General features: G+C 37.3%; 1 protein-coding gene across 1 annotated transcript in view; it reads right to left on the bottom strand.

Annotated features, from left to right (window-relative positions):
* Window positions 1-7,978: 7,978 nt before the first annotated feature.
* The window catches only part of LOC122813114 (regulator of G-protein signaling 5-like), a 33,650-nt gene continuing 19,344 nt past the window's right edge, over window positions 7,979-22,284 (bottom strand). The window contains exons 4-5 of the mRNA XM_044085247.1: window positions 21,190-21,356; window positions 7,979-9,006 (exon numbers count right to left, since the gene is read on the bottom strand). Coding sequence (XP_043941182.1) covers window positions 8,788-9,006; window positions 21,190-21,356 — 386 coding nt within the window. The 3' untranslated portion in view covers window positions 7,979-8,787. The remainder of the gene's footprint in view (window positions 9,007-21,189; window positions 21,357-22,284) is intronic.

Here is a 22,284-nt window from a genome sequence, read left to right as displayed (position 1 = left end):
TGAAACTATTGTCACACTGTGTAACTACTTTTTTCTCCTCACATCTTCACATTTTATGTATCAAAGAAAGGTAATAGGTGGTATGTTGTAAGTAGGGGTACGTAGTCTATCACTTGCTATTGTTTGAAACAGCCTTTTGAAGATAGTGTTAATGCATGCACTTTGCACAATTATAAACTACCCAGTCTGGAATGAAACATACTTGTTTAAAAGTAGTGTAAGCACACCTTTCTAACATGATTCAGATACTTGTTGTGGAACGAGACAAGTGTTAAGGAATTCTTAAAACACCCTGAATAGAGTGAAACGCACATTTAAACACAGCAGCTTATGTTAAAATACACCCCCCCCCCCAAACTGTACAAAATTGGTGTGGTGTAGTCTGTAGAAGACTCTGGTAATGGTTCAATTAAGCAGAAAACTTCCAAACAGTCAATGATATTGAAAACATATAGGACTGAGGTATCATTTTATCATCATCAAAGGTGCTCTGCTGACAACACAACTGTTTAGCAACAGCTTGTCAGAATAGGCCCAGCACTGGGCCCTGATGTTTTCTTTCAGCTACATGAATCTGGCACCTTAAATGATGCATTGTCCTTACTCAGTAGAAGCTCCAATAAATTAAATGCTAATGAATTTTTATAACAGTCAGTTTGCTAAATAGTAGAATGGAAGTATATGCCAGTAACAAGTTATTTTGGTGGCACTGATTGTGTTATTACTGGTAGAGGATCTAATGATATCGGAAGTAGAGCTATGTGCTGCACAGAAGGCGGCACAGTACAGTTTGCACTAACTGCACATGTTCGTACATTAACTAACCTACTAGATGACAAATTCTAAGTGAAAGCTCATTCAGTTCATTGATTTAAACTTGTCTCTTTTGTACTCCACAGTCACTGTTCTCCATATAAAATAATTGTGTAATTTCTAGTTGCATGCTTGCAGTGATGGCACTGTGTAGGGTCTTTTCCCGTATCCATTTTCCCTATGCCTGTTTGACCATGGATTTAGCAATGTATAGGTCCAGTGGTGAGGGCCTTGCCCCCAGTAATGTGTGCTTGGAAGCTTGATCCATACAAAAATTGTTTTTTGAAAAAATTTTTTGAGTTCAAAGTTTGAATGGTTATTTTGCTGAGATTTAAATTAGTGAGATATAGGGCAATATTTTGTGTTTGAATGTGGGTTATGTGAGTTACAAAAAATATGATCTGCATTAGAATTTTAATGAATACATTAATATTAGAAATTCTTAATCTTAATCTCTTTCTATACCAGAGTTTAGAAAGACTTTTAACATGAAATTTCATGTACTGAATTGTTTGTTGACAGCAGCAAAGCTTCAGCCCTTACTTTAATGGTATGTTCATAACAATATAAATGTTTTCTATCAACCCTGCACTAACAATATTTTTCACAGACACCATACCATTGCTAATTAATCATTCATTTTCCAGACCTACATAATAATCCAGCCTTGTACCATCTCTCAGAATCTTTAAAACAGTGTAAGAAATAAGATATTGTCAAAGAAAGAGATTAGTTAGAAACTGTTTAGAAAAGAGGATGTTTGAATATCATTTGTATTTATTTCAAATAAAGATATTCTGAGTGTATTTCTAAAGGCTTTCTAGCTGAACTCCAAGGATGATGCTGATATGCTTTCTAAGTTTATTATATTAAACCGTTTCAAAGCTTGCCACCCCCCTGCATTGCATTATAAAGACAGAAGAAAATTAATCTGAATTAAAATTGTGCTTTATTTTACACTAATAAGACTATTGTCAAAAAGTTTTGATGGATGCTCTGTTGTCTTGAGTGGTGTGATAATTGAAGGGAAAATTGTTTCTGACAATTTATTTAGCCAACAGCTGTTTTTTAATGTAATGCAGACAGTGCTGCTAACTTGCTCAGAGAAAAAACTGAGCATGCTAAGATGACTGGTAGTCAGGAAATTGGGAAAACACTGTACAAACTCCATTTTTCTGTTTCACAAAAAGAAACAGACTATCAGTGTTTGTTACAATTGGCTGATTTGCTATGCTTTTTTTATAGAAAAGCATAGTAAATTGGCTGAAAGCAGGCATTCGGAACAGAAAAAGAGGGCGTTCCCATCAGCTGATGTCTCTGTGGTGTCACAAAATGGGTGTGGCATTTGTGGGAGAGTGGGTGGGAATGGGTGGAGTTATGGGTGATGCGAGGGGCATGACCTTAGTCCGGTTTTAGCCACAAAGAAATCTGGCAACCCTAAATATAGAGCACTGACATATATCAAGGAAGAGCCACTGGACCTCACAAAGTTGCATTTGATTTGCCCGTTTGTCAGTTCACTAAATGACCTTGTTATTCCTTGGCACTTTTTGGCTACAACCTGACCCACAGTGGCAAAGGATAAACAAAAAATATATATGGAAGGATAAACTTTCATCAAAACAAAATGTAGTCGATCCTACAATGATCAACTGCTTCCCATCAAAAACATAAACATCAACCCACAAAGGATAAAAAAAAAAAAAAACATAGAAAGTAAAGTTTTTTTGCAGGAGGGCAAGCCCCCCTGCACCCTCACATCCCCTGCTAGCTATGTATACCAACTCCAAGATTACACTACAGTGGGGAAAGGGCATATGCCCCAATCCCCACTGCACAGTGATCTCACGGTGAAAGCTGGCACACACACACATACACACACACACACACACACACACACACACATCAGACTCTTTAGAGTAGCCAATCAACTAGTATGTTTTGGGGAGCATGTGCCCCAGCAAAGTGATTAACTGCTGTTTTCCCAGTCATTCCTTCACTAGCATCTATGGCTGTTTGTTGTCTGAATGTCAATGTTAAATCATTGTACAGAAAGAGAGGCTATCTGTTATTACTGTAGTCTCAAACCTATGGCTGTGCACAGTCAGATACTGAGGTCTGAGGATTCACACTCTGTGAGATTCAAGGTTACATTTTAATGCTACATAACCATAAGGGCTGCTGCAGTCAGCTGCTTAAACTCTGGGTTACAGCAGTTTCCTGGGCAGGATTCAAACCTGTGACAGTACACAGTCTGAGTGAAGGCAGTAGAATCAGTGTGTCTGCACACACGCGTGTGCACATGTGCATAATTTTGCCCTTCAGCATTTTGAAGTATAGAAATATAGATTCCAACTGCATATATGAATCGCTTGTCCTACCCCCTCTGCTCCTTTACTTACCTTCTGGAAAAGCTGTAACTCCTGCTTAAACAAAGGGACAATTTTTGACCCAACTGTAATAATTGCCTTATGTCTGTCCTTTGTATTTTGGGGTTCTGTTGCTGTTTTTGAACTTATACCCCATGTTCAAAAAGACTACCCCAATCACGTACCATCCTTTCTGTGAAAAAATGTCTTGGTCTCTTCAGATTTGACCCGTTCATTCTCAGTACAGCTCTCTAAGTTTATTTACACACACTGACTTTGTGGATTCCTATAACATTATTAAAGGTTTCCATAATGTTACTTTGCCACTTCCTTTTTTCATGACTGTATATATATTAATTTATTCTACTCTATCACTGTATGCCTTAGACACAGACTGTGTGTCACTGATGTTGCCTTCCTATGATTGAACTGTACTTTGAGAAAAGATGAGATGTGAAGTGCTGCACACGACACTGTACACGAGTTTTGTAAAATGTGTTTTAAGAAGGAAACATTTTGTTCCCTTCAGATTATGCCTCTTTCTAAATGACTTGTGGGTATATAACCGAGGAACTGTCTCAAGAAAGACAATAAAACTGCTAACTTTCTTCAAACTACATCTCAGTGTCTCAAAAACAAAGAATAAATTGTAGGGGGGATTGCCGCTATGGAACTAAATGCTCCCCTTTGCTAGTGCCACCGGCAAGGTATTGTGACCAGAAGGTTGCCCCACACAGATGAAATTAGTCATTGGGTACAGCAGAAAAGCATAACAATATTTAAAGCAGAATACATTGTCTAAAGCAATGCTAACACAATGACTTGACTATAGCAACAAAGTGCAGTTGTGACTGATTAACAGCAAACCTTGATACTGTGAATGAATGAAATGTACAGATTTACCCAGGCAAACAGTGAACAGGATTTCAGAATTTATTATTGAGCTGTGTACTATGAACAATTATATATATATTGAGGCATTATTCCAAGCAAATAAGCCAGACTGATTGCTTGTATAAACAAAAACAATAAATGAACAAACAGTAATAACATTAATAATATTATTATTATGACACAACGTATTTAGGTAAAAAAGTCAGTTATACATGAAAAAATGACATTGAGGACAAATGTGCCTACTTGTTACACATCACTAGTTTTCTTGCCCAGTAATTTGAAATCTTTAGGCACAGCCGTCAACAATGGTAACAGATCACCTTGGTCTCACGAGTGTCCTTGGCAGGAGGGTGCAGTAGCAGTCATGTGACAACAGGTTTCTAAGCCTAGCCTGGACCAGATTTGTAACATAAAGATCATCCTATCCTACCAGGGGAGTCAAAGTGCTTTGTGTAGCCCACCAGAGATTTTAAATGTGTTAATTTGCTTTTGTACACATTATTATATAATTAAGGCAACTCATGCACGTATACCAGCAAGCTACACTAATATGCACTTTGCTGAATAAACCTATTTAGATTTTATCTGAAGATATACTGCTGAAACTCACAGCAGCCCAGGGTTAGATGGCCTATAATAAGTTTATAGGTTACAAATACATTACTTAGATAGCAGAGTTAGAAATGTAGCCATTGTAGGGACAAAATAACCTGTCAGCCTGTGATAATCAATTTTTCTGTATGAGTCTGGGTTTTTACCTGATTGTTCCATTAACAGATGACATTCAGTTTCTTAATCTTAATAATGCAGCGAGCATGATTGACTAAATTAGGTATCATGCTAGAAAAACCTGGAAAGTGTTTTTTTTTCAGGGGTTACATTTACTGTAAAAAGCAGATTTGTGGTGATTGTGCATTGAAGAGGTTATATTACACCTGCCCTGGTTACCGTACAGCAGGAGCCAGTTATTAAATGCATTTGCAGGGCTACTGTTTCCATAGGCTAATAGAATATGTCATTATATAAAACTAATTAATAGGTGGCAGTTTGTTTCTGGCAGTACAGCTACACAGATTGCCATTTGTGTGTGTGTGTGTGTGTGTGTGTGTGTGTGTGTGTGTGTGTGTGTGTGTGTGTGTGTGTGTACACTACACGTGCATGTGTTTCTTCCAAAAGGTTCACAAGCTGAAAGTTAAATCAAAAAATGTTTGATGAATAAAGTGTCTAGATCCTTGTACAACAGCCGCATGTTAATGTTTGGTGTACCATGCTGTTATAATTGCATTAATATTAATATTAATTGTACCATTACCTTAATAGTAACTAGACAGTAATTGTACCTGTCTGTTTAATGTTCTACCTATTGCTTCTGCCATGGCTGGACCACTTGCCTGGGACCAGCTCATACACTTTTAGTAAATGAATAATAAATAAATCTATAATATATAACTACTTCCTTACTCACAGCTTGTTTGTTTCCTAATTTAGATTGCAGATTTCATACAGATGTCTGTCTTTACAGAGTTTCCAGTAAATGGTAATTGAATTCTTCCAATCTACATTACTTCTGTGTAATTGTTTACTCTACTAATATAATTACACTTACTACATAGTTATTGCTTAGAAGAAAGTGCTATTAAAATGCAATTGCAATCCAGTGAATGAAGCTGAAGTTACTATTTTATAATTCTCTCTGTTGTAAATTTATGCTGCGATTGTAACCCCAAACAGCAGCAAATCCTCTTTAGACATAGTGATAACAGGGCCAGTTATTATGTTTTTTATTTCATATTTACATGTTAATCATTTTAAAACTGTGATACAGAAATACTGAAAGTGAGATCAGAGTCCAAAATGCTTGGGTCTGACTGGCTAAAGGCACCTGGCTACATTTTGTGTCTTGGAGTCACCAGAGGTATATATATATATATATATATATATATATATATATATATATATATATATATATATATATATATATATCTTTTATGCATATTTTTATACAATCTTTTCCTTTACTTGTTTTGTATAGATTTTTTTCTCAGGGTTTCTTTCTAGACCAGCTATAATGTAATAGATCCAGGTATCTGGCATCTCCAGTAATTTCAAGGAAAAAAACACAGCACTGATAATCAGCTTAGACTTGGATTCCTAAGTTTCTTTAAATATTACAAAATGTACAGCATGGATATTGTGCTATACACCGTATCTGCTGATTCTTTTGACAAACCACCACTGTTACTAGCCATTTTCTGCCTCGTTAAAGGAGTCATTATTATTATTATTCTCCATAACTTGGACTTGTGGGCTGTCTCTGCTTGTAGGTGATTAATACCCCTTGTCTGCAGCACTAGTGTTAGAACACACTGTCAGCAGTTTGCCTACAAAAATGTAGTAAGCTTTCCCAAAAATATCTCCAGTTATTGACATCCACAGACAGTGCCATCTTCCCTTGACTAAAAGTCATTACTAATGTTTATATCTCAAAGCATGCTATCTGCCTATCTATCAGTCTGTCTGTATTTCTCAAGCTGGATAGTCTGCAGCCATGATTAAGGCCCTCACCAATGACAGCAGATGCAAAATATGGTGAAAATGCAAGCCATAATTTAACAGGTTAATAATCTTGGTAGAAAGACAAGAGGTTGATATGAGACATATGACTTCAAATTTAAGGTCATTTCAGCTTAGCAAGGATGTACTCTTTTAATTTTGGAAGAAAGAATGCTGGGGCCCTTGCTTACAAGCTGACCCCTGATGTTAAGTGCATCAATGCCGAAAGAAGAAAGAGAGATGAGTATCAAAACAGACATCCAAAGCAAATGAGGGTCTGACAGGAGCCCCTTCCCCCCGAAGGAGGATGTCACCACACATCACATGTCCAGTTACATCCAATGGGACACCACTTCAGGTGAAGAGTTGAAGAGTTGGCTGCACATTTCTCAAAACAGCATTCCATGGGCAAGTTGTCCAGCTAAATTGGAAGTGGGTCTTAATGAGTACTCCTTAAGTATCAGCGTACCAGAACACTTTTCACTGTAGGGATATTGCTAGGTAAACCCCAAACAGATACTTATCCAGACAACCTTTCTATGTAAAATGTAGCCTCACCTTCGGAAGATCGGACCTGTGTTGGTTGAGGAGAATTGTGCGTCTGACCTGACTTGCCTCATGAAATAGAAGTGTGATTTGTCAGTGGTCTCTGAAAAGAATGTTCTACCCCAATCCCTGAACACATACATAGAAGCTCACATATTACTTGTCCTACACGGTCAGACTAATCTATAATTCTACCATGCCAGGGGTAATTAACAAAAGATGTTTTCGTGAAAATGTAAAACCACAGAATTAGGGGCAGATGGAAACAAGACAGAAGTACAACACTGGAAACAAACTATGTCCAGTAGCTCAGGATTTCTGAGAGGCATGAAACATTTAGGAAAAGAATGGTAATTAGTTAAAAATCTCTATAGCCTCCCAAGTGCAGACTAATGTCTGTCTTCTCCCAAGTCCGTAAGTGCTGCCTGTGTCTGAAACATGATAAAAAGTACCCAGTTTTAATTCTTCTTTGTGATCATTGAGGAGATAATGTGGTACAGAGAGGGAAAGCAATTGAAATAGAAAAAAAAAAACAACTTGCTTTCCCAATATGTTTTCAGGATATCCCATAGTCATAGAGAAATTAAATATGGTAATATGTTTAATTCTGCAGTGAATTATAGCCCAGCATTACATTGCATCCTTAATTATGTTTTTCAGTAATTAAAAACTTGAAGGCCTGAAAAGAGAGACCATAGAATCAATGGGATCTATTCAGTTAACAAAACAACCTAAACAAACAAACAAACAAATAAATAAATAGATAAATAAATAAAATAAACAGACACCTCTTTACACCCTTAGGGTGAAGCTGATTTTATCAGCGTACAGTAATACACACAAAAGCTTTTCTAGTGCATGAGTATTATAATTAATGAGACTGTGTTCTTCCTGTTTGTTTTGCACTGCCCTTTCTGTATATCAGCTCTAAATGCCACAGTAAGCAAACTCTGAAAGAGTCTAAACTGTCTACATATGAAAACATTCTGTGCCACACTGCAGTAATATCCAAATGCACACAGTCCTATTACATAAATCTACATTTAGTTGCCCTCTACTACTTTTATTCACTTCGTACTATACATATTATAAGCTGAACTTAATGTACAGCCAACAAGTTTATTGCACTGCTCCTATCTAACAACTTACACTATTGTTTTCATCTATAACTGTTACTCCTACCCAGAGGATTTGTTCTAAGTTACCATCACTGCCCCAAAAGGGAGGGTATTGGAATAGTCTAGCCAGGAGAGATACTAGCAAGGCTTCCAACTAGGATACGAAGCACTTTTTAATCCAACAAACACGTTAGTAGTCTGTAACTAATCCAGTTTCATTTCTCATACTACTTGCCATATTCTTTATTCACAGATTTGAGCTGTTAACAAAACTGCAGACTTGGCTAACAACAGTAGAAAGATGTCCTCTGCATCACAAGTAAAACTCACTAGCCACATGATGAAAGAAAGAATGTCTTACAAATTTTACATTTTCACAACTTTGGAAAGTTCCCCTCCCCTGGTACCCTGATTTCTTAGGTGCCAATGTTTCCCATAGCTGTTACGATTTCTTTCTTTCCTCAGAGAATAGGCACACGGATGCCTGTGTATCAAGTCTGTGACTTTTGACAGGAGCCACGTCCACTAGTGTCATTGCCACCACAGTGTTTTGCCAACAGTTCCTGAAAAAGTGCCGACTTCAGGAATCGTGAATACGAGTCACTCTCCATTAAGTTGTAGATTTTCTTTTGGGCCAAATCAAAGCAAGTGTGTGTAACTTGTTGAAGGTTTTTCCTGGTAATCTCTTTAGTTTCATGATCAAGGTTGACCTGCAGAAGTAAAAATAAATAGTGTCATAAAAAAAGTGTTACAAGTGAGCTATGAACAATTTCCAATATATTTGATATGTGCAACACAAAAGGACAAAAAGCAAGAACAAAATATCATGCAAACCTCCAAAAAAGGAAGGATGGAGAAAAAAATGAGAAATGTTTTCATTCCTTTGAAAATATATATAATTTGGCATAATTTACTTTTAGTACTCTGGGAATAGGCAGTAAAAAAAAAAACATCCATGCCCTCCATCTATTCTCAGCCATGAAGTGATGCAAAGGTGTGGTGAATGAATATTCACTAGCTGCATCATTAGGTGTTGTGGAATACTTCAGCAATAACCGACAAGTGGGTATGGTATACTGAAGATGTACCCAGGGTTGGTGTTGTTTGAACATGACGTTATTTAATTACTTTTCTTAAATAATGTGTTTGTATAAAATAGCCCTGGTATTCCTCTGTGTTGTTTCTGCAGTCTTCCGCTTTGTTGATGTACTGTGCATGCATAAGGGACTTACGTTCCCATGCTTACACAGTACATAAGCAATGAAGAAACAAGATCTCCACAAAGATGCCACTTACTTTTAGGTTGATAGGTGTTTACTAGGCTAATGACTACACAAGGGCCTTTTTAAGCCTAGTCATGCATCCCGAATCTCTGACAAGTTCTGGTAACCATGATAAGTGTAAGCAGGGACTTGGGAGATAAAACATTTACAAGCAAAGTCCTTAGAGATCACTTTCTTGATCAGAGTAATCACATTAGGCCAATGACCTCCTTTCAGGGGAGACCTGAGGTAGTATTTATACTAACTTGGAAAAATTTGGGCGATGTGCTGGGGGAACCTTCCCCTACTCTTTTCAGTTGGTGCTGTGGGGTCTTTTTCATCCACCTGAGCTACCACCAACGCTGGCAGACAGGGCCTCTGTTTAACATGGGGCATCTGTTTAACGTCTTATGCAAATTATGACATTTCATAAGAAATAGATAATATATAAAATATAGGATTACAACTGGGTCTCTCATCATTACCAGCTTATTATGTGTTTAAAACATCGATGCCAAGAAATTCACCTTATGGACAAAGCTCAAGAGGCGAATCTTGGCAGAAACACATAAAAACAGTTATGAATGGAGTGATACGATTATAATTCTTTGACACATATGGACAGTTTTCTGCTCCATACACTACCAGTTACAGAAAACAAAAGTGCAGGGACACAGAGTGTTTTAATAGCTATTAAAGCCTTTGAAAGGTGGTAAAACACTTTAGTGCTGTTATGGTCACAGAGACAGCAGGCAGAAATGAAATATCCCTCTGAAAAACAAAGAGCTTTAAAAGCTGCTAGACGCTTCATTCTGTCACACTTTTAGTTTATAAATGTGGCAGATTGAAGTTTTAACAGCTTTCTAAAGTTACTGCTCCTTGCTGGAAGACACTGTCCTTCTGTTAATCACTTGCTCAAAACTAGATCATAACAGCGCTTTAAGGGGTGCATAACAATTAAGTGCCCCCTAAGCACTGTTGCAATTCAGTCTCATGCTAGGGAAGCTGTTAACAAGTTTACCTTTTTCCTGATATTGGAGTATAATCTTGGCGCTCCACCCACTATAAGGCAATTATTAGGAGAAGAGTTAAACAACATACCTACGACCTCAGCTTCTTTACTAAGTACTGACATGCAAGAGCTTCATTGAGATGTATCTGTTAACATACTTGTCAATCATATTAAACATGGTGCACTAGATTAAATTAGATCTCACCCCATCGCTGAAAATGTAAAAAAATGATTAGCATATGACATAAGACCTGCAAAAACTTATACCTCTCAACCTCTTAATGCAAAAAATCTGGACAAAGCTTGACAAAATGGGGGTACAAATAGGGACATATTTTAAATATTGCTCATAAACTTAGAACGTTGCTAGAGTAACATATTTTGTTTTAATATATATTTTCTGAATGATTTGAAGTCTGAAACTCAAATGTATGCCATTATTTAGTGACTTCAATCCTGAGATCATCCCAGTGATTTGCCAGGAAAAAAGACGAACAGGCCAAAAATATAAGCCAAAAATCTGGACAGTCTGTGAAAATCTGTACAGTTGAGAGATATTTCTGGGGTTTGAAAAGTACATTTTATCCATTGGGGTAATTTTTTCATCCAGTATACAACTGGCAGGAGGTAAAACCAGTGTTCAAAGAGAAAATACATTCAAATAAATGTATCTTGATACCTCATTGTGAATCACTACTTACTTATTAATTATCATTTTACAACAACCAGATAATGTATAAAAAAAGACAACTGTTAATAGGTGGAGGCTGTTTAAACAACATAAACACAACTGGCACACCCCTCATCTTCTTTGCTCGTGAATTCTAAATTAAGCTAAAAACAATGGGAGGAGGCCCAAAATCAGGGACATTTTTCAAATATTACTCTAATTTAAAAGGTCAGTAGAACAGCAGGCACTGTATCAGCATGCATTTTCTGAACAGTAAACGGTATGAAACTCGAATGCCTGATGTTGTTTACTGACTGTAATCCTCAGGGATTTACTAGGAAATCAAACACTTTAAGGACAGGCAAAAATATGAGGCAAAATCAGGGATATTCTTTAAAATCAGGGGCAGTTTGCAAAATGAGGGACAGCTGAGAGGTGTGGTGACCTCAGCTTATTTACTGACATGGAAAACAAAGTAAGGAGAGGGCAGGTATTATCACACCTGTCAGTTACGTTAATTTACATTAATTCAAACATGACAGCAGATAAAGTTACATACTCATCAACCATGGATAATGTAAACAAGACTGATTAGCATATCAGCTTGTAACAATAAATACTGCACAAACCCACTTCTAGGGTATGAAAAGTATTTTAGTATAAACACAAGCAGTTCTCATCTTCATTACAGGAATTAAACTTTTCATGCAGTGCTGTGCTTACTGATATAAAAAAATTCTGTATTTTGTATTATATAACTGACATAACTTTTATACATTTATCTACAAAATATTGTTTACATTTTCTGATAAAACTTATTTTTGTTTGTTACAAGCTGCATTGCTTGATAAGGTAATACAAGTTTTCATGAAATTCTCAAATGTGATTCAGGGTCTAGGGTATATATTTATTTATTTATTTTACATTTGTTGACCGGGCTAGTCTAACTGGATATATGTCCATTTTCAGTAGAGGCCCGGGGAGAAAAGCTCCAAGCATGAACAGTGACGAAGTTTACAATATATAAAAAGACACGTAAAATCACAGTACAGAGGCAACATTGGTCAAAAGAAAAATTAAACTCAGCACAATAGTAAGTTTGAGCAAGACCCAGTTAGGAGAGAGAACCCTTTTATTGTATCATCATACTATGAAGGAAAGTGTAGTGACTAGAATTAGAGGCCTAGGTTAGAGGAGTAGAGAAAGGGGTGAGAGCAGGAAGGGGAAAGAGATATCAGTCTGGGTTAGCACATGGACAAAGACAGTGAGTTTTAAGATGTTCTTTAAGATGTTTTTTAAATAGAGAAGTAGAAGCAAGAGTTGATATTTCAGAAGGAAGCTGATTCCAGTTTTTACCTGCTGTGTTCGAGAAAAGTGAGTCACCAGCTTTGTTCTTAGATTTAATAGAGGGAACTAGGAGCTTATTAGCAGAGCGTAGTGTAGCCAGATTTTTGTATGGTGTAATCATATTAGTGAGGATAGGGGTGTTGTTGGGGTGGTATAGGATCTTTTGGGTGATAAGTAATTGATGACAAAGTATGTGGTTCTGTAATTGTAGACATCCCAATTGTTTGAGGTTGAGGCAGTGGTGAGTTTTAAAGGGGGAGCAAGTGATGAATCTAGCAATGCTGTTATAACAGCTGGAAAGTTTGGAGAGGTTGTTTTTAGATAGGTTAGTATTATAGCAGAGGCATAGAAAAGGGTAGAAATAAGGTGGGTCTGGGCAATAGTTTTTCTGGCAGAAGGGGTAAGGAAGGGTTTAATTTTATAGAGGGTACCAAGTTTTTTATTAACAGACTTTATAATGGAGTTAATGTGGTCATCATAGTTGAGGCGATTATCAATTGTAACACCTAGTAGGCAGGTTGTAGTATCTGGGGTTATGTTGGTAGCATTGTTAGGTTATTGAGAAGAATGAATGAGGTGATTTATGAGTTGGAGTAAAAAGCAGTAATTTTGTTGTTTTGGGATTTAGGAGGAGGCAGTGGTGCATAAACCAATTTTCAGCATTATGGAAAACAGTTTGGGTGAGGGACTGGAGAGAGGCTATGTTCTTAGCTGTACAGAATAAGGTAGAGTCATCCGCATATTGAATGCAGGTGGCTTGTGGAATGTTTGTGTAGATTGTTAATAAATAAGGAAAAAGGAAGGGGACCTAAGATAGAGCCTTGGGGTACCCCAATATTTACTGGAAGTAGTGTAGACAGATTGTTATCCCAAAGTACTGCTTGCTGTCTGTTTTCCAGATAAGACCTAAACCATTGTAATGCTTGTGGATCGAGTGAATTGGCTTTTAGTTTGTCTAGAAGTAAATTACGGTTAACCATATCAAAGGCTTTTGACAGGTCAATAAATAGTGCAAAGGAAAAATAGTTATTGTTACGATTTTTGTTTATAAAGTCGGTGAAGGATAGCAGGGCAGTCATTGTGCTATGGAATGGCCTGAAGCCATGTTGGCAGTTTGCCAGTAGATTATTTTGTAGAAGGTGGTTAAGTAGTTGTTTGTGAATACATTTTTCCATTATCTTAGCTAATGGGGAGAGTAAGGCAATAGGCTGAAAGTTAAAAAGCTCAATAGATGATCCACCTTTATGTAGAGCGATGATGTGGGATACTTTCCATATGGCAGGGATTTTGCCTTCTGAGATAGTTCTATTAATAAGGATAGAGATAGGATAGTCTATGACTTTTACGGCAATTTGTAGGTATTCAGTTGGGAGACTGTCAGCAGAAGGGGTGCAGGGTTTTAATTTTTGAAGGGGCTTACAGATGAGAGATGTAGGTACAGGTTGTATTTGAAAGGTAGGAGATGAAGTCTTTGAGGTATTTAGTGGGGAAGCAGTAAAAGGAGGTAAAGAATTGGCTAGGGTTTGAATGGCTTCTGTAAAGTAGTTATTAAAGGCATCAGAGATCTGGTTGGAGTTATTTTGGTTGAAACCTGCTGGGACAGGAGTAGTAGAGTGGCCTGGCTGAAGAAGCTTGTTTATCCCTGACCAAAATTTTTTGTGGAGTTTGTTGACTGGTTTGTTGGAAGTGAAGGTAGAAGTCTTTTTTGTCTCTAAGAATATCTTTCTTGGTGGTATTTCTTAACTGTTTAAAGTGGAGGTGATCTGATGGACATTTGGTGGCTCTCCATTTAGCCCAGACTTTATTTCTGAGGAGCATCTTTTGCCTAGTTTGTTTTGTGAGCCATGGGGCTGATTTGATTCTTATTCTAGAAGAGTGATAAGGTGCATGGTAATCTAGGAGTTGAAGAAATTTGGTGTTAAAGTAGGTCACTGCTTCATCAAGTTCAAGATGAGTCATTGGTGACCAGTCGCATGTTTGTAGTTTGTTTTGGAAACTGTCTGGATTAAAGAATTTTTTAGAGCGGGAGGTTTTGAAATTATTAGTAGTTGGGATATGGACTTTTTGAGCCAAGAGAAGTAGTTTAAGGTGCATTATTAAAGAGTAACACTGTAATTAAAAATCAAATGCAGGATTTGCTTTTATTTTAAGCTGTGCCAAGTGTAATCAAGAAAACCAAAATGTCAGAACAGACGAAGTGTCGTACAGGAGACAATAATGACTGTGCTACAAATGTCTCCTTCCTTCAGGTTTAAATGGTGTTTTCTGCTTTGCATTCATGACTGTGATTAGAAACATGCAAAATGCATTTGAGGATAGTACGTAAACCACAGCAGAAGCAAGACGTCACATGGTCACACTGCGTACTTGCACTTCTATGTTCAGCATGCGCAAAACCATATTCTGGATTGGTTACATTTAAGCAAAAACTGCAGGTTATTTATGATAGGCTATAGCCAGGGTAAGGTAAACTTTCTCGAGTATCGATTTTACTAAATCTCCATACTAATGAGCTGACTGGTAGACTGGAAAGAGCATTACTAGGCCTTAAAAATGACCAAAATCTCCCAGTATAAAGGCGTTTTTATTTATGAGCAATTCAGTTAACATATTTGGAAAATATTCACAGCCATCAGAGGACACGGAGAGTGATGTATACAAAGTGATCATTTGACTTATTTAAGAAGTGTCAGACTTCAATAAGTTTAGTTTGTGGGCCGCAGGGAATTGGTGTGGAGGTCATAGGGTCTCTGACAAATATTGACACAGCCCTGTAGGTCTGAAAACATGGTAGAAATGGAACCCTGGTATAGAAAGGTTGCTGTCTTCACAATGCAGCCAGGTCTCTGTTAACCACACTCATGTATACTGATGTGCTCAGGTTGCACTGGTGCCTCAAGATCTAGCAGTTTATTAAGACCTCTGCTATTGAGTGGATCAAATATGGACATGACCTGGAATTACTGTGGTCTTTTTAGTAATGTTGGGATGTCCAGTAGATGAATTTTGCTTAGAAAGGCACTATAAGACATTAAAAGCTTTGATCAGTATGCAGAAGTGATGGCAAGAAATGTGCAGGCCATCCATTATGAAGCAAATAGTTTATCAGTCATTTCCTCTCCAGCTAACACATTTTGGACCCCTCCCCCCACCCTTGTGACACTAGCTACTTAACCGACCGATGAAGCCTAGTATCTTTTCCTTGAAGATGGGCATCATTCTGGGTAAAGGTACGATTCCACTCAATGCCAGAGTTTTATCTCCGCAAGACATGCCATGTAATGCCCAGCCCAACATATCCCTATGTTAAGCACCCCAACTCATTCTTACCAACATAGGCCACCACTAGGTTATCTGCCTGGTGTGAGGAAATCAAGAACCCTATTAAAGCAGTGAATTCTGGCATGATGAAGACAACTGTTGCCCTGTTCTTTACAGAACAGTGTTTTTGCAGAGTAAGCAGCCAGCCAATCCTCACATATTTTAATGTACTAACTCCAAGATTGCACAATAGTGAAGACAGGGAAAAACTACATTAGCCCACTGTTCCATGTGTTCACTGAATACCACACCTCTCTCTCCTTTAGTGTTTCTGCAGGGACAATATCCTTGTGCCCCTATACCCTTGCATCCTTAAATATACTAACTCAAAAGATCACCCAACAATGTGGATTAGAAAAGGCTCCTTTACCCCCACTGATATGTGCTCTCCCTATTTTACACACTAAGGTTGCAATCAAGTGGAATTCGCAAAATGGCACTGACAGCTTTCACATCAATGAAACAAGGATTGACCAACTGTCAAAGACTCATATTTAAATGCATATATGTGTATGTATGTATATATATATATATCTATATATGGGTCACCTTCATTTGCCTGACAGTTCATTTGCCCGACAATGAGAAAAAGACAAGAAAAAGGTTTTTGTCCTTTTCCCCACATTAGTGCGATCCTGGAATTAGAATATATAGTTGGGGGCACAGCCCCCCACACTGGGGGGTGTGGGGGGGTGAAGCCCCCCACCTATGTTGGTTTTAGTGAACAATAAAAAAACAAACTGCACAATATAAAACCAAAGTACATGGGGGGGGCTTCACCCCCCACAACCCCCAGTGTGGGGGCCTGTGTCCTCCCAACTATATATTCTAACTCCAGGATCACACTACAATTGGGAAAAGGACAAACACCTTTTTCTTGTCTATTTGTCATTGTCGGGCAAATGAACTGTCAGGCAATTGGGCTGCCCCCTATATATATATATTTATTTCACCGACCCTGGACTTTACGTTTATTTAGCAGGCAAGACAGGTCTCCCTTGATCTAGGGCTATTTTCTGCATAGGAGATGTGAGATCTATTTTCTGTACTGGCTCAGGATAGCAGTTAACCACTTCTGTTCTTCATGCCGTCATTCACACCTACATGATCTGCTTGCAACTCTGGCCAAAAGTACCTGAGATTAACATCTCATCTGAAGTATGACATGGTGTTTTTAGAGAAATTGGATATGTCTCTTTAAGGGAGACATATTTAATGGAGTGATGAAAACACTTTGTGTAATCCACTGATGACGCCGAAAGGGTGAAACCGGTTTGGAGTGTATTTACTGTCTGCGAGCTAATAAAATATTTATGCTCCTTCTGACCTGTTTATTTTATTTTGTCGATAGTGCTGTGCTGGAATACATTTTGGTGTTTTGTTGATCTAATTCCGTGCATGCACGTTACGTTTAACGTGCACAAGTTTTCGTTTTGGAGGCGATATATATATATATATATATATATAAGAAACTACTTGGCCATCATGGAGATATTTGTCCTTTTCCCCACTATAGTGCGATCTCAAATTTGGTATATTTAGTTGGGGGGGTCCACATTGGGGTTGTGGAGGGGTGAAGCCCCCCACTTTGGGTTTGATTTAGTTCATTATGTGCAATTTATCCATGGTGGCAAAGTAGTTTCTTTCCCGGGTGCCGTTATCAGTGATGTAACCATTCGCATAAGTGAAGTTTTGCTTTTTTTGTCTCAATGAAGTGGGTTTCAATTATATATGCATATATATATATATATATATATATATATAGTTCCCTATCAGAAGCCTGAAACACTATAAGCTTGAAAATCAAAATCCTGAAACCAAAAGCCTGAAAACTCAAAATCCTGAAAACTCAAAATCCTGAAAACCCAAAATCCTGAAACTCAAAATCCTGAAAACAAAAAATAGACATACTGAAGTCATTGTGGCTTTGCTATTGTTAGCCCTGTGGTGTTAGGTCATGCGTTGGGTTCAGGTAAGTGTGCGGTTGGTTTTATGTTAGGGTTAGGGGCGGTTTAAGTGAGTTAGGGTTAGGGCGCAGGTTAGGCATGTATGCAATAGTGACAGAAATTAGGGTTAGGGGTGGTTTAAGTGAGTTAGGGTTAGGGCACGGGTCAGGTGAGTGTGTGATAGTGACGGACCTTAGGGTTAGGGTCAAGGTCAGTTGGTAGATATTAGTGTCTTTGTATTGGCATATTAGCATTATTTGTGTTTTCAGGATTTTGAGTTTCAGGATTTTGGGTTTTCAGGATTTTGAGTTTTCAGGATTTTGAGTTTTCAGGCTTTTGGTTTCAGGATTTTGATTTTCAAGCTTATAGTGTTTCAGGCTTCTGATAGGGAACCAGATATATATATATATATATATATATATATATATATATATATATATATGTGTGTGTGTGTGTGTGTGTGTGTGTGTGTGTGTGTGTGTGCGCACATACATCTATCCATCTATATCAATAGATATATAGATAGATATATCCATATACAGATATGTATGTAATCACTAAAAATGCGCTCAACAGAAAGAACAGTATTTTTCTTTGTTTTTCTGTATGTGAGATTGCAGTACTGTAGGGTCTGAGAATTTGCTATTTCATCTATGTTGTGTGATCTCAAAGTTGGATATTTATAGTTAACAGAGAGTGGGGTTGCAGAATGCACTTGGCCCCTTCACAAAATAGTGTGTTGTTTTTTTCATTTATTTTTGATTTGATCTAAAAAGCTTAATCTTTTTTGTTCACTCTTTTTAGCATTCAGTGTTTGATGAAACACATATACATACACACACACACACACACGTGTGTGTGTGTGTATGTATATATATATATATATGTGTGTGTGTGTGCATGCATGTATAGTTGCGTGTATTACTGATTTACTTATTTTCAAACGAGGATAAAACATCCATTTGACATTTCCTGAAGGGACTGAAGTGTGTTGTAGTAATCATTTTTTAGTGTCCAAAGGCAGCACATATGATGGGAATCACTTGTTTACTGCCACCTCATCCTGATTGTGAGTCTTAGCTAACAATCTACTTGCAGACAGACAGACTTCCTGATTCTGCTAGTAACTGGCAATTTTTTATGAGGAATACGTTTTACTGACATGCAGATGAAAGTGGCAAACAGCAAAGTAATGTATGATGGAAGGAAGAGGTGTGGGACACAGTCTGATTAATAAAGCCAGGGAGCCAAAACAAACCTTAAATGAGAAAAGCTATGATTCTTATCTGCTCACTGATATTTCTCACTTTAGAAGGAAAAACAAAGTAGATGAAGCTGATGGAACAGAGATGTAAGGCAATTAACATGTATACAGGATGTAAATGCAACAACCCTACATGAACTACAAAACAAGACCACTGACTCAAGAAAAGGAGCATGGATTTCAATTAAGACATCACACAGTTTCTTCAAAAGTGCCCAAAGAAAATAATCTGAATCAAATTAAAATATTAGCTGAAGTGGTCATAATAATAACAAAGAGCATATTATCAGCATTCAGAAATAGACGGAATAAAAGGCACATATGAAAGGGTAACAGGTACCTATATTTATTAATTGTACTTAATACGAGTTTATTTATTCATTATTAGCATTTGTTTATTTTATGTAAACTGTATATGAACTCAGGGAACTAATGCTGCATTACTTGAAGGACTCTGAGGTGCTTGATCTTGACAAGGGAAAGAAAAATATTGTTTTGTAATAATACAGAGGATTAATTTCCAGTCTCTGAACATAAACAAGCTGTTTGTTATGTTCACGTTTCTGAATATAACCAAGATGTTGTATGTTCAAGTAATGAATGCTAAGAAAACTCACCTTAAGATAAGGGCAAAGTGAAGGTTAAAGTAAATGTTATCATGCTATGATAATTTGCTCTGTACAGCTCTACACACTGTATTACTGTGATGCTCTATTATAATTCCTGCTAAACCTCCTTTGACCTTACATTCATAAACTTTTTTACCATCTCTCTACTCTTACAATGCTCCATACTCTCTTGCTCTGAGTCATCATGGCCCTTCCTCCATCTCTAGGAATAAGTATTAACTTTATTGCATCCATATAATATGACAGTTTAGTAGAGTTCTTCTCTTTTCTTTCCTTTCAGACCTTGTGGTCACTACATCCAATCCTGACTCCTAGAATACAGGAGTTATTTGACAAGGCCCAACTCCCAAACATTTTCTCTAAGAACTTTGTCATTGTGTAATGTCAGCACATTTAGCTTGAAGAGTCTTGCGTGCAGAAACTTTAACTAGTCAAATACTTGCTTGCCCTGTGCTGGAAGGTGGCTGTGATATTCCCCCCAAATGAATAGTCCTTGCACTCGCAGACAGCAGACAGAAGTTTATCTGATTGTTGAAACAGCTTTAAAAGCTGTAATACACCCATCACTGCCACACACAAAAAAGAAATGTGTCAGCCTAAAGTGCTTTACAGCTTTTAACACTGTTTGAGTTCCTCACCACTGTTCTGCATGAAAGAAGATCATAAAAGCTCCAAAAGGTATGCAACACATTCTGTTAACCATCTTTCTCATATATGAAAGGGGATTGTATATCTTCTTCCTGAATTAGAACATAATTACAGTGTTCCACGTATTAAATAGTACTAGAAAACTGTTCCTTGTACAGCCCTGGCAGAGTGACATTGGCATATATAGATAATGTCATATACTGATAAAGCCTAGATACTATTAAACAGCAGAAAACATTCAACCAGTACGGGAAATATTATGCATGTCATATTGCAAGAGGTCGTTACAAGTTAACTGGTTTGTCAGTCTAAATCTATTTCTGTGCTACCTACTTTAAGAACTGGATTAAATTAGTATAACATAAATGGAGCTTTTCTCCCTGGGCCTCTGCTGAAAATGGGTATTACCCACTCAGACTTCCCCAGTAAACAAAAACAAATTAATAAATTCACATGGAAATGGTAAGTGGAAGTATAAGCTACTCTTGCATCATTTAAAATATATGAATTTTGTAAAATAATACAACTTTTTTATGTATTTAAAATTAATGCAGCTGACAGAATGAGAAGGAAAATATGTGTTCAGCTCTGGTACTCCGTCCGCTCGATATAACCAATGTCTACATTCACTTTCAATGTTGAAAATAAGTAAGAATAACATTTTTAATCAAATTGTGGGGAGGATGTGGAAAGCTCAGCATGCATCTGGAAAGTGTCCACATACTTTAGAGCTAGTTACAAAACATGCCTGCTTTTTAGGATATTGACTGTTGATTATTTTAAAAACTACTGACCTCTTTGGCAGCATCATTCTTGATAAACTCCTCATAAATCATCCAGGCCTTCTTTTCCAGTTTTCCAGAGGACTTGCTTTTTCTGAAATTCTCACATGCCAACCAGAATTCAATGTTTTCTTCACTAAACTCCAATCTTAAAAAGTTCTGGAAGGCTGCAAATCCCTCTGTTAAAGAACAAATAATAAAACTGTTAAAATTCATGACAATAAACACATCCTGAATTCAGAATATATAATGCACTTATTTTGATATTCACTCTTGCTCTATTGGTTACTTCTTGGAGCCCTCTATTGCTGGTACCCTAAATATAAGGTTCACAGCTTCTGACCTTTGACATCTGCCCTTACTCCAAGGTGAGCACCATAAACACACACATACACAAACACACACACACACACACACACACACACACACACACACACACACACATGCACATGTGCCTACACACACACACACACACACACACACTCATGAGGAAGTGGGTGTCTTCTTAGGCAAACAGCAGGTAATGTCTTCTCATTTCTGTACCTTCTCTTCACTGAGGTATCATGCCAGTATGGCTGATATCCTAATGGCTGTGACCTTCCCACCCAAATAAGTACTGATGTTGAAACAGCTCAGATCTGTGAATGCTGAAGTGTGTAGACATTGTGGTATGCCATTATCTGTCTCCATCATTGGTGAGCATATTGGAACCTGACCCTGTCACTTAATAACCTCTTCAAGAATGGATGTACAAAAACATAGTAACTATCAAAACTCATAAGGAAAAACATCTCTCACCAGTTAGAAACGCGTTATAGCTGACACCTTCAAGAGTTATTAATTTAAGACAGTATGCCATCTCCTTAAAATACAGAGTACTCAGAAATATTGGGCGAGCAAATGACTGTAACTAAGGAAGTGATTATTTTGAGCTGGGACACAGGATCTAAATTGCCTAGATATAGGAAGGCCTTATTAAGTTTAATTCTGTTACCTACCAAAAAGCAGCTACAAGAAAATGGAAATCCAAACTCTAAACCAACTGTAAAATTATTGAATATTGTAACAGACATAAAAGAACTGTAAGTGGGATCTTCAAAAAAGGAA

Source organism: Protopterus annectens, chromosome 10.part0, assembly GCF_019279795.1.
Source record: "Protopterus annectens isolate FY-2018-M chromosome 10.part0, PAN1.0, whole genome shotgun sequence".
In the NCBI taxonomy this organism is placed as follows: Eukaryota; Metazoa; Chordata; order Ceratodontiformes; family Protopteridae; genus Protopterus; species Protopterus annectens.
Note: the sequence above shows the minus strand (reverse complement) of the source record. Positions and strands in the feature narration are given on the sequence as shown.